General features: G+C 35.8%; 1 protein-coding gene across 3 annotated transcripts in view; it reads right to left on the reverse strand.

Moving 5' to 3' along the window:
• Window positions 1-13,349, reverse strand: part of fred (friend of echinoid) — a 112,938-nt gene that overhangs the window by 44,996 nt on the left and 54,593 nt on the right. For all 3 annotated transcript variants that reach the window (XM_068289721.1, XM_068289730.1, XM_068289739.1), the window contains exon 3: window positions 3,492-3,696. In XM_068289721.1, the coding sequence (XP_068145822.1) occupies window positions 3,492-3,696 (205 nt within the window). The remainder of the gene's footprint in view (window positions 1-3,491; window positions 3,697-13,349) is intronic.

The following is a 13,349-nucleotide window of genomic DNA, read 5'->3' on the forward strand; positions in this document are numbered from 1 at the left end:
TATTTGGTTATATTTATCATAATGTTCTATTTTAGAAACTACTTTCAGGAACGGTCTATGACTGAGTGCGGTAAGATCAAAGTGATATATATTCATATATTCAAAGAGCGTTTAAGTATTGGATCCTGTGGACTTCTTGTTCAGAGGATTCAAAAAAATGAAATAAAATCTTTGAAATGGAAAATTTTGGGAGCTAAAAATTTGTAGAAGTTTCTGCATTTGTGGAAGATGTTCCTGACTTCAATCCATGACAAGACAAAAGGCATTGAAACCGCTCCTGTTTGTTAGTAGTGTTGTTCCTGCTGTCGTCAATGTCTGTTGCCAAGTCAAGCTGACACATTTGGCATTTTGTGATGGATGTGTGGCAATAATTTTTTTTTTTTTTTGTTATTTTGTTCTTTTTGCTTTATGCTATTTATGCAAACGTTGGATGTTATCAGTGGAAAGTTCTATCACTCCCCGCACCATTGTTTCGGTCTTGTTTGACTCTCGTGTGTCTCTCTTTTATGCGGGTCAACATTTAACCTTTACCTTGCCAACAGACATACATCAAAATATATAGGTCTGACTTTGGGCGGTTGCTGTTGTTGTTGTGTTTTTTGTTTTGTCGGATAACACGTGTTGCCACGCCTCCATATGAATGTCGCGACATGTGGGTGGATCACATCTATCAGCCTTATACAGGAATATATGTAAAATATTTGTGTACGGCTACACTTATGCAAATTGAAATGCAAATAAGCTATAACTGAATATATATATATATATATATATACATATATCTGTATGGATGTTTTGTATATTTGTGGTGTTGCCTTTGTGGGCTTCCTTTATGTTTTACCCCCTTTCAATATTTTTTTCTCAATTCTATTCTCGCTTGGCTACGCCTTTTTTTCATGCTTTATTGAATTCATTTAAAAAACAATTTATCTTTTGATGGAACATAATAAAAAAAAAAATACAACAAGCAAGTTAAGGGAACTGCCTACCCTAAATGCTTCAGACCAGTCTCCATTAAAAGCCATGAAAAAAGAGGCAGAAAGCCTTTTGTCTAACATGCCAATTAGCCTTTTGTTTTTTTTTTTTTTTCTTTGTTTTCGTTTTTTGGGTGTCAATGGAAAACCTTTGCCGTTTCTCTTGTTTTTTAGTTTCTCTTGTTCTTTTTCTTTTTGTTAAAGATTCCATTTTGTCTGCAAAACTTCTATTGTGTTTCTTTGCTGTTAACAAGAGGCAAGTTCTCTATGTTGTTCGATTCTCGCTTAATGGCTGTTTTTTATACTTTCATCGTCTTGGGGAAAAGTCTGCAGTGTTTATAATCATCTCTGATGTTGTTCAGACTTTGTTGAACATTTTAACAAGGCCATGATTTGTAATAAAACTGCATTTTAAGAGTTAAATTAATTTGAAAAATTTTGAATGTGTGTCTTCCATACGAAATCAATCATACTTATGAAGAATATAATGATTTTTCAGAAAATGCAAAGTTGAAAAAGATCTAATCAAATGTTTCTTATGTTCTGCAAGTCTTGAGTCCTCTCCATTTGATTGGGGAAGATATAGACAACTTGGTGTACCTTAGTTGGAAAGAACCATCCAAAGTAAGAAATCTTATTTTGTCTTTGTTTTAGTTGATATTTCACAATACTTTCATTTTTTATTCCTGCCCACACTTTTTGCAGAAAATAAATTCTCTTTTGTTAAGTATACGCCCAGCTGTCCAGTTAACGAATCTGTAGTGTAACCATTTAATGAATTGTGTAACATTCCAGTAATCAAATATTTCTTGATACTAACTCTTAGTCTCAATTAAAGAGAACATTCTAATAATTCAAAGTTTATCTACATTCCTTAATGTTTTATTAAATTTCTGTCTGCAAACTTTGAAAGTTTACTTCAACGCGCCTAGAGCTTTTTGCACCGCATAAATCAAGCAAATTGTTTAACGCGCGATTAGCAAAATTTTGTAATAATTTTTATTCCATTTTGTTATTATTTTTTCTTGCCTATTTTTTATACTTTTTTCGTTTTTGTTACTCAGCATAAAGGAACATATATCATATATTTATTATGCTTGTTGTCTCTTGGTTTGTGGTAGGCGTGTTTTTGCCCTCAGTCCCTCTTTGTCTCTGTCTCTCTCTCTCTCTCTCTCTCGCATTCGCGTCTCATCTCATTTCCCTCAGTAATGTATTTTGAATGTTCTGTTCTGAAATTTTCCAAACGATTTGCGGCATACGCCGCATTGAATATGGTTTTTTATTTTCTCTCGCTTTGTCTCTTTCTTTCTCTATCTGCCTCTGTCTCTCTTTGTACTTCTCTTGTTCTGTTGTTCACGCTCAAAATGTTTTTGCAAAATGATTATTATGATTAATAAATAAATATATGCTGGCTGGGCCGGGCTTGGCTTGAACTGGTAATATTCAACACATTTGCTTGGTATAAATTTAAAGGCACAGACTGAAAGCTTTAATGAAGTTACGTATACGCAATGTACGACAGTGGAAAAATTGTACAAAGAAAATTTGTGCAAAAATTAAGATTAATTAGATAAATAAAAGTTATTGAAGAAGTGGCTAATTTATATAAAGTGAATTGAGAAAGTTTTAGCTTTTTATCCTATACCTTAATGTTTGCCAAGTTACCCAAAGGGAACCGTAATTTCGAGCTGATGGAGCTTAAAGATTTTTTAAGTTAAAAATTAATTCCTTTACACTTCTAACAATTCCTGGAAAATATTTGTAAAATTCTACGAAATCTGTTAGCTTTTAAGGACTGTCAATTGGGCCCATTGTCTATGATGATGATGAGCACAAAAGTAATTTCTACTGTTCTGGCTGGCAGCTGGTCTTGATGGCTCTGCCACGTTTGAAGCAGCGCCTTGTTTACATTGCCAGTCGCCCTTCTCCACTTTGCCTGGCGAGTCCTTTAGCCTCTCTTCTACATTTCTGCGTATTGCTCTTTCTCTTAGCGAGAATGAATTATCGCCTGCCAGATGAACATTTAATGATGTACAAGCCATCGATGACGTCCGACGTCGAAAAGTCCTAAAGTCCTGACGTCCTTGTTGTCGTTGGCAATTTTAATAAATTTAACAGTTGAATGGCATCGAATCGCATCGCATCGCACATCGCCCATCGACTTTCGCATCTTTCATCTTTTATCAATAAACGGCGAGAACACAATCCAGCGCGATGGCTTCGGGCCAAGAGCTTCACCTACTGAACAGTCTCCTCGACTCCTTCTACACTGAGTGTCGATGTCATGCAGGCAATTAAATAAATGTGCAGTCACGCCTATCCGCCTCCCACTCGACCCCACAGCCTTTCGCCTGGTACTTATTGACAGCCATCAGTGTTGAATTTATGAGGCCAACTGTGATTTATCAGCCCATTGCTTTCATTTCAAACAAGGACAATGACAACGACAGGGACAATAAGGATGAAAACGAGAGCACAAGCAAAGAGCTGAAGCAGGAACAGAGGCAAAACACTTACCGATAATTCGAGTTAAGCTGCACATCGCCAATGGCCACATTCTCGAACAATGTGGGACAACAGGTCCAGCGGGCCCAATAGAAGGTGAAGTCACTTGAATCATAATGCTCGGTGAAACGACATTTGAGCACCAGATCAACGCCCTCACGTGTGTCCAGTGAATCATCGGCCTGAATCAAGCTTAACAATCCCAGGATCACCGGACCTACAATAGAAGAACAAGAAACAGGAAACCAATTGAAATTGAGATGCAATCCAAACATTTGTTACCAATTCCATCGTACAGAATATTTAATTAAAGCGAATGCTATGTCAAAATCCAGTTAGCTGCCTCAACTGTAAACTGATTTGATTTATTTGATATAACGCAAAAATCAATAAATACACGCGAAATGTTGTAACAAGACAAAAGCAACAACAGCAATCGTACTGGCAGTAGCAACATAAAAAGAGAGAGAGACAGAGAAATATTGCATTGCGAAATTCGTAGAAAATTGTAAATCTAAACCACAAAATGAATAATGCACATGCCATACAGTAGCAACAGCAGCAGAAAGCTTTACAGAAATTGGTAAATTGATCTAAAAGGGATGTTCCAAAAAATAAAAATTCATACAATTGAAAGCAAATTTGTTTAAAGCAATGAATGATGAATGGGAATGGCACGTCAACATTTTTATTGAATCGTTGAAAAAGAGTTTTTGTTTTACAAGGAAACGACAAAAGAAATTAGCCGGAAATCCTTTATCCAATAAAGGTCTACAATTTAATTAAAATGGAACTACACTGGAAATTTTTAAATACTTAAAAAACTCTAGATTAAGAAAGACTTGAAGAAATCTTTTAAAGGTACTTATATCATAGAAATTTTGTTAATATTGTGTTGATGATTTTAAAGAACCATTTGACATGTAATTCGGTAAACGAATTTGGACCAATATTAATCTACATTTAGCTTATTTGCAAACTGCTGCTAGCCATTTGGACTGTTCATTGGATTAAACTTTTAAACTAGTTTGCAAACTAACAACTAAAGGCGAGTGTGTCCATTATGGGCTTGGTTCTGTTACCTTGCATTGCAATTGGCTTAGCAATAGGTGCTCTATAAATTCATCCTATTTAGTAGGTGTCCACAAAGAGGTTATAGTTTATACAATAAGAACTTTTGTTTGGGATATTGTGTAACAACAAAAACATGTATCCTTTTGCGTGTACAGGACAGTAGCTTGGTGCCGCTAGTGGGCTACTGTCTACGGAATTAGTTGGATAAGGGAGTGGAAATAAGTTGATACATGGTCTACTATCACGCAAACAATTGAATGAGGAATAAGGAGAGGATCAACTAAAATAGGTTCATCCACAGATATGAAGATCAGAACAGTCCTTTAGTCTTGCAGATAGTATTGATTTTTGATTAGTTTACTAATACTAATACTAACAATAATATATTTTCAAAATTCTATATAGATAAACGGTCGTTATCTATGAGAATTCGCTTAACGGAATGTTGTAAGTTATTTTAACAAAATGAAATAAACACTTTGGATTCTGTTACTGCTGCTGCTGCCGCGGCTGTTGCTGTGGTCACTTTACAGTTTGAGCAGCATTGGGTAAATAAAACTCTCGACGCAGTTTAGTTGCCAAGTCCAACTGCAACTATGTATTTATATACATATAAGTATGTTCTGGTCCGTATATGAGTCTACAACTAAATGGAGCAAATGGTCGAGTGGTCGCCATTGGGTCGAGTGCTTGCCATAGGGGACTAGAGAGGAAGGGAGCGAACAGGAGATGGGAACGGGGTAGGGAAGGTTGTTTGCACATGCAGCGCTTAGTTTTAATTTGTCTGCCTGAAATTCTGTGTGTGTGTGTCTGTTTTTTTTACACATTTTATTTTATCCTAGCTCTCTTTTGCTTTCATTTTCTCTACTCTTGTTGTTTGCGCAAATCTGTTTTTTGTACAATATATGTAGAAATATACTATATATGTATACATATATATATTTATGTGTGCATATATATATTTTTACTAGCTCTTCATTGTTCCGCTCAGTTTTATATTCAGTAAAAAAGTATAAAACACTATATGCATTTGGATATTGCGTTGAGATTTTCGCTGTGGCGTATAAAACAAACAGCTCAATTTACGTGGAAGCTGCATATTCAATTCGTCCATTTATTTAGCATCCAGCTCCGGCTCCGGTTACTCTTTTCCCCTCTGCCGACCTTCCTTTTTCTCTTTCGCTAACACTGTGATACTGTTATTGTAATTAACAGTTGTTTATTCGTATATGAGAAATGTAGAAAAAAAAGTAGAAAAACTTGATATGTGTGGGTAACCAGAAAACTGATTACATTTTTTTATTTACTCAAATCGAGTTATTACAAATATTAAGTACTCAATCCAAAAGAAACAGTCGCAAGTTTTTTTATGACTATTTTTGGATTGAATTTTATTGGCATTTTCGGATCTCTGGAACTTGAAAATATTTTACATATCTCAATTTGCAAAAAGACTTCAGGGGTTTGTGGTCATATGTTACATAAATATAAGCCATAAATATAAAGCAATTTTAAGTAAATTGTCGTCAATCGCGATTGATTTTTTTAGGCTTAGAATCTACCAAATTTTAAGCATGTAAGAATAAAGATCTTCTACGAGTTCCTACTGAAATATAAATTATACAAGAATGGAGCAAAAACACTCGCAGATTAACAAAAAAAAAAAAAAAATAAACTATGTGTAATCAGTTAAGGGAGAAGGATAAAAAATCTGTTACCTCGCTACAAAACAGAGAAAACAGAAAATAAAACTCTGCACTTATATATGTATATTCATCGCTGCTGACCACGGATTTCCATATAAAAGTAATTATGAATGAGTGGCTCTTGGCCCTCTCAGTGGCCCTTGGCGAATGAATGAATGAATTGCATAATAATATTTGTGCTTACGGAGAACTTTGTATTTAGTTAGTTATGCATGTACCACAGACATATAAACATACACCCAAAACACACACACACACAAATATAGTTTTCATTTGATTTATTTAACTTCATTTCAACACAAATTACCTTAACATAAGAAAAGTTAAAGTGTGGGAGGGGCAGAGCGAAGAGGACAGAGGGGTCAGAGACAAACATACATTTTGGAAAAATCGCTTTAGGCAAAATAGCTATAAAATTTTAAAGTTTTCGTCTCTTTTTGAAACTGATTTACTTTTTTGTATGAATTTTTAAATGTAAATTAATGTTGTTTGCATAAACACATAGAGAAAAGTTTTATGTATTCACCAAGAAGGGTATATAAAGCTAAGTGAATAACGATCGATTCATCGGCTACAATTAGAAATCTTGTATAATGAAACAAATAGAAACATTTATTTTCTTATGGAATATAAGAGTATATCAAGTTTTCAGGGTAAACTTGTGGTTCATTTTGCAGTTTTTCACTCGGTGCAATGTAAATGTTTGCTCTCTTTGTGTGAACTTACGAGTATTTTGTAATAATTAGCCAAGAGTTAATACACACACACACACGCACAAGGAGAACACCAACGCACTCGCACTTAAATAAAGTTTTATTTTTGGCTTTATGAATTTTTCAATTGTTTCCTCTCTGACTTTTCTCTTCAACTCTGATGACGACTACAACTCCAACTCAGAGTCTGACTCTGACTTGGGGCTTCGTCTGTCAACTCGGAATGCTTAAACATTCATAAATGCAAAAGCACACAGCTCACTAGCACTTGAATGAGTGCACAGATGGATTGAGCCAGGGAGAGGAGAGAGGCCAAAGTGTATGCCGAGTCGGGGTGATGTTGAGTAGAAGTTTGGTTTACGTTTTGGTTCATTTGCCTAGGCCAAAGATGCCAAGCAAAAGTCAAGTCTGGGCAAAAGCAACCAAACCGAAAAACACATACAAAACAGAAAACACAAAAGTTGTGTTTTTTTTTTTTTTTTTTTTTTTGTTCCCATTGCACTTTGTCGTTTTTTTTTCGTCCTTTTACACTGTTGTTGGTATTTTTTTTTTGTCTGTACTTATTTTTGCGTTTGTCGTCGGCATTTGGCGTGTGTGTGTGTGTGAGAGAGAAGTTGTTTTGGGGTCGACGACGTCTTCATAAATACAAATGGAATCAAAACAAAAATGGAGAAAAACAAAATAAAGTAAAATGCATCCAACGAATATAAAATACACTTAAGCAAGTTAACACAAATAACAATAAGATCACAAATTTTAAGTAAAGAATGGTAAAAAACATATTTTTTAACCACCTATTTTGTTTACAATTACAATTATTTAACAAAATATTAAATATCCACATTCTTCAATTCTTAAAGTCTTATGCCTTCACACTCATTTAATTTTTTAGATTTTCAGTAATGAATTAATTTATTTAAATCGAATTTTAAGATTAGAAAAGAATTTTACTTGATCAATATAGTCGATACTCCCATTTAAAAAGTCATTTGATGCAATTGACCACAAGTAAGAGTATAAAAACAGCCATAATATATATGCATTTTGACTGTTGTCGGCGTCAACATTTACTTCCTGGCCGCCTTCCTATTCCCTTTCCTATATTCTTTTCCAACCTTTTGCATTAAAACAGGGACGTAGGAATATCCTTTTCTTGAAGCATACAAATAAACATTGTATATCCGAGTTGAGCTAGTAGAATTCTATTGTGCTAAGTAACTCGTACCTAAAAAGGATTCATATTATCCTGAAGGCTTACTGCAGTAATCAGATGCAATTTCTTTTTTTAAGTTAATAGTTTATTTTGAAGTTGAAATATATTATTGTTTTATAGCCAATCTAGAATAAAATTTTGATAATTGAATTTTATTATTTTTTAAATCTTTTTTTGGTTTTTAATGGATTTTAAACCAAAGCAGAAAACAAGCGATAAGTGCTCCATCTATGTTAGTTGCTCATAGCTACGCCCATGTTGGGCATATGTGTTTAGCTTTCACGTACTCTTGGATATGTTTCTGGTTGTCTGCTTGACTTGTTTGTAATTATTTATTTCATATAAAGTGTAGCATACTTTTGTGCGTCGACAAGAATTATGGCATTTTGGCATTGTTGTTGTATAGTAGTTGATGTATGTAGCTGATGCATGTTCATATGTGTGGGTGTGTGTGTATGGGATTGGCAGTATGTACACATATGTGTGTGTGCGTGTAATATTTTTTAAAAAGATTTCATGCTACAACGCCGACAAACAAGGAAACAGAAAACAACAGCAAGAACAGAAGAAAACAGGATGAGACAGCAATGCAACTAATGTACAGTGTGTGTGATCATCTAGGCATATGTGAGTGTGTGTATGTTTGTATTACACTTAAAACAAGCTGCTCTTGGCTCGTTTACTTGTGGCTTGCCCTTGTTGAAACAACCATTTTTCCCCATCTCCCCCAACGTTCCGGCCTTTATTTTGCTTTTCTTTCAGCTTAATGCGAATTTCTGCTCTTAACAACCCGGCAGCTATTGTTATTGTTGTAGCTCTTGTATTTTTTGTAGCTGTTGTTGTAGATATAATATTGTATGTAGTCTCGCCTCCATTTGCTTTGTTGCTCTTTAACCTCTGTGCAAAATTCCCCCTCCTTCTTCTTCTCTAGGTCTAAGCAATTTTTATTTCTAGCAATTCCAGCAACTATCAACTTACTATATGAATGGATGAAGCCATATACATATGTAGGATTGCGTGAGAACCTCTAATGTTATCGGAATGCCGATAACGATATTAGTAGGATAGATATCGATAGATGGTGAATCGAAAAAGGGAGAAGAGCTTGAGTTGCTGGACGGAGAGGTTGTGTTGGTCTCGTGAAATTAAAAGTGTTCAATAAGATGGTTTCTTTTTCTTTTGTTAATAATTAAATAAAAATGATAAGCTAAGATACATACATAAAAGCAAAGTGGTGTGAAGTGTATATTTTATTCTGGTCCAGTGGACTCAGCCTTTCTACATTTTGGGGGCTCGTCCGGGAATGTAACAAAGAGCGAGTGAGAGAGAAAACTTTATGAAGAAATCGCGCGTAATTGCAAGAGTGACGCCAACATAAGGAAACATGAGAGCAAGCGAGACAAAATAAAATGCGTGCTTTAATTTCACCACCGACAAGAAAAGAGACGAACACATGAGAAATAACAACAAAGATGAAAAGATGAGTAACGCTTAAAGACGACAATTTTGTTCAGAGAGGAACAAAATGAGGAAAAGCAAGAACAAAGACGAAAATATTTGAAAGACGAACAACTTCCCAAAGACGAAAATTTGTTCAGAGACGAACACGAAGAGCATCAAAAGACGAAAGACGACAAAAATTTGTTCAGAGAGGGACAAAACGAGGAGAAAAATTGAACTTGCTTGGATTCGGCGCTATCCAATCATTCAGGCAAGCCAAGAAGTAACCTGGAGCAGAGATCGGACTCGGAGAGTGGCTGCTAATACGAGGAGTACCAGATCAAGACGAGACGACCCGATTCACCACTACATGCACAGTCAGAAGGCATCATCCATCCAACATTGTGTGTGTGTGAGTGAGAAGAAGCTAAGACGTAAAGAAGACAACACGTAAGAAGACAACTGCGTAAGGAAAACTACGCGTAAGAAGACAACTGCGTAAAGAAGATCACGAGAAACGGACAACATAGACGTAAAATAACCAGGGCTAGATCGCAAGTACATTTATTTTTAAAACTAACATCTAATTTAAACACTAATTTAAATTATTTTGTAATCAATATTTTTACACATGTTGTATAACGAGATCACCGAACTGACCGTCGCAGGGTTAAAAGAAAAGTTAAAAGAGCTGAATTTAAGTGTAAAAGGCAACAAACCTGAATTAAGAGAGAGATTAATTTCATATTTTGATTTAGACACGAACGAGCAATCCTTATATTCAGAAGCTAATACCAGTATTCAAGGCGAAGTTGAAGAAGTTGAGAGAGAAGTGACAATGGCGTTCACCTTAAAAGATATTCGTGATTCGTTGACAGAGTTTGATGGGAGCAACAAAAAGGATGTATTAGAATGGCTTTCAGACTTTGAGGGTACTGCTGTAACAGTACAATGGAATGATCTTCAGAAATTTATCTATGGTAGACAGCTGTTGACAGGAGCGGCTAAGTTGTTCGTAAATAGTCAAGAGGGTCTAACAAGTTGGGATAGACTTAAGAGCGCGCTACAGGATGAGTTTACTGTTAAATTGTCGGCAAAAGAAGTTCACAAGCAATTAGAGAGTAGAAAGAAGAAATACAACGAGAGTCTGGTTGAGTACTTTTATCTAATGAAGAGTATAGCCAAAAGAGGCAGCTTAGATGAGGAAAGCATTGTCGAATACATCATTGAGGGTATCCCTGACTCTAAAATGAATAAAAGCGTTCTTTACCAAGCGAGAGATTTGAAGGAATTACGAGAGAAACTAACGATGTACGAGAAATATGCTTCCAACCAAGAGTCTAAAACAAAACCACGATTTGAGAAGCTGCAATCGAGGAATACTTTGGAGGATTTCAAATGCTTTAAATGTGGAGGAAAGAATCACGTCGCTAAGAATTGTAAAGACGATTTCAAATGTTTTAAATGTAATCAGATGGGCCACAAAGCTAATCAGTGTGAGGCAAGGAACACAAAAGAAACTAGGAAGGATAATACAAATTATCAACAAATGACACTTAAGTTTAATCGTTCTTTTAAGGACGTTCCAATAGGCAATAGAGTATTATCTGCTCTGTTTGATTCAGGCAGTGATCTTTCCACCATTAGCGAGAGCGCTTATAAGGAAATAAACCCGGTTAACTTAAACCGTGAATGCAAGGAGGTAATTGGCGTAGGAGGGAAAAAGATTCGTACACTGGGGTTTTTCAAGATCAAAACAGAGTTAGATGGCAACGCTGTAGAAATAGACTTTCATGTTGTTCGAGATAAAGACACATTGTATAAAGGAGTGATCGGAAATGATGTTCTGGAGAACTTGAATGTTACTATTGGAAGAAAACGAATCGTGTTCCACAAAGAAGACGAAATACCAAAGCCAATAAGCCGAGAAGTGCAAACTAAGACAAACATTTCTGAATTGCAGACAACGTTTGAGAGAATTATGACAATGACCTTGGATGAAGACGCTGCACTGGAAATTGATCTCAACCATTTAGACGAAGGTATAAAATCAGATATATTAGAAATGTTGAAGTCATATAAACCGGTAAAGCCTACTATATCGCCAGTGGAAATGAAGATTGTGGTAACAGATGATATTCCAATTTCTCAAAGGCCAAGACGTTTACCATATCAGGATCAAGTGATAGTGAATCAGCAGATAAAGGAATGGATGGAGGCTGGAATCGTTCGTCAAAGCTTTTCCGAGTATTCATCTCCTGTGGTGCTAGTTTCAAAAAAAGATGGCAAGAAAAGATTATGCTGTGATTACAGGAAGCTGAATCAGAAAATAATAAAAGACAATTTTCCGACAGCATTAATTGACGACGTTTTGCATAAACTGCAGAGAGGAAAGGTGTTTACAACCCTCGATTTATGCAATGGATTCTTTCACGTTCCCGTAGACGAAAGCTCACGGAAGTTTACATCGTTTGTTACTCAAAACGGCCAGTTCGAGTTTAATTTCGTGCCATTTGGGATAACCAATTCGCCAGCTGTATTCATGAGATACATATTTGCAGTCTTAAGGCCACTTATCGATGAAGGGATTGTTATTTTGTACATGGATGACATTATCATACCATCAGATGATGAGGAAGATGGATTAAATAAGCTGAAAAGAGTATTAAATCTAGCCGAGACTTCAGGACTGAAAATTAAATGGGAAAAATGTCAATTTTTACAAAGGCGAGTCAATTTTCTAGGATACATAATTGAAAATTCGACTATTAAACCGTCCAGAGAAAAGACTATGGCTGTGGAAAGTTACCCAATCCCAAGAGACAAAAAAGGGTTTACAAAGGTTCTTAGGTCTTACTTCGTATTTTCGCCGATTCGTGAAAGACTTTGCAACAATCGCTAGGCCGTTGACGAATATGATGAAAAAAGATGTACCATTCATGATGAATGAAGAAGCACTTGCATCCGTTAGGCAGTTAAAAGTAGGTTTGTCAAATCCGCCAGTATTACGTTTGTTTGATCCGATGGGTATAACCGAAGTTCACTGTGACGCTAGTATGTATGGTTATGGCGCTATGTTACTACAATTTGATTCTGAAGACCAGAATTTCCATCCTGTGGAGTACATGAGTCGTAAGACTACACCAGCAGAGGAGAAGTATCACTCATATGAGTTGGAAGTACTCGCCATAATTCAGGCTTTGTCAAAGTGGAGGGTTTACGTGCTTGGGAAGAAGATAAAAATCGTTACAGATTGTAATGCATTCGCAATGACGATTAAAAAAAAAGAAGTGCCTTTAAGAGTGGCTCGATGGGCGATATTTCTACAAGATTTCGACTTCGAGATCGAACATCGACCTGGAACTAAAATGAAACACGTGGATGCGTTAAGCAGAATTCATTGCTTATTGCTCGAAAATTCTCTGAGACACAAGATACAACAGGCTCAGCTTTTGGATGAATGGATTAATGCGGTTAGAAAGGTATTGGAAAACGGGACATATGACGACTTTTATTTGCAGTATGATATTTTACACAAAGACCCGATTAAAGAACTTATAGTTATACCGTCGGCAATGGAGAGAGAAATCATAACTATGGCGCACCGCCAGGGGCATTTTGGAATTAAGAAGACCATAGATCTCCTAGAAAAAGATTATTATATACCAAACGTTGCCAGCAAAGTTGAGGTGGTTATCAAATCGTGTGTGGAGTGCATTGTGAG

This window comes from Drosophila tropicalis, unplaced genomic scaffold (genome assembly GCF_018151085.1).
Source record: "Drosophila tropicalis isolate 14030-0801.00 unplaced genomic scaffold, ASM1815108v1 contig_1187, whole genome shotgun sequence".
Taxonomy (NCBI): Eukaryota; Metazoa; Arthropoda; class Insecta; order Diptera; family Drosophilidae; genus Drosophila; species Drosophila tropicalis.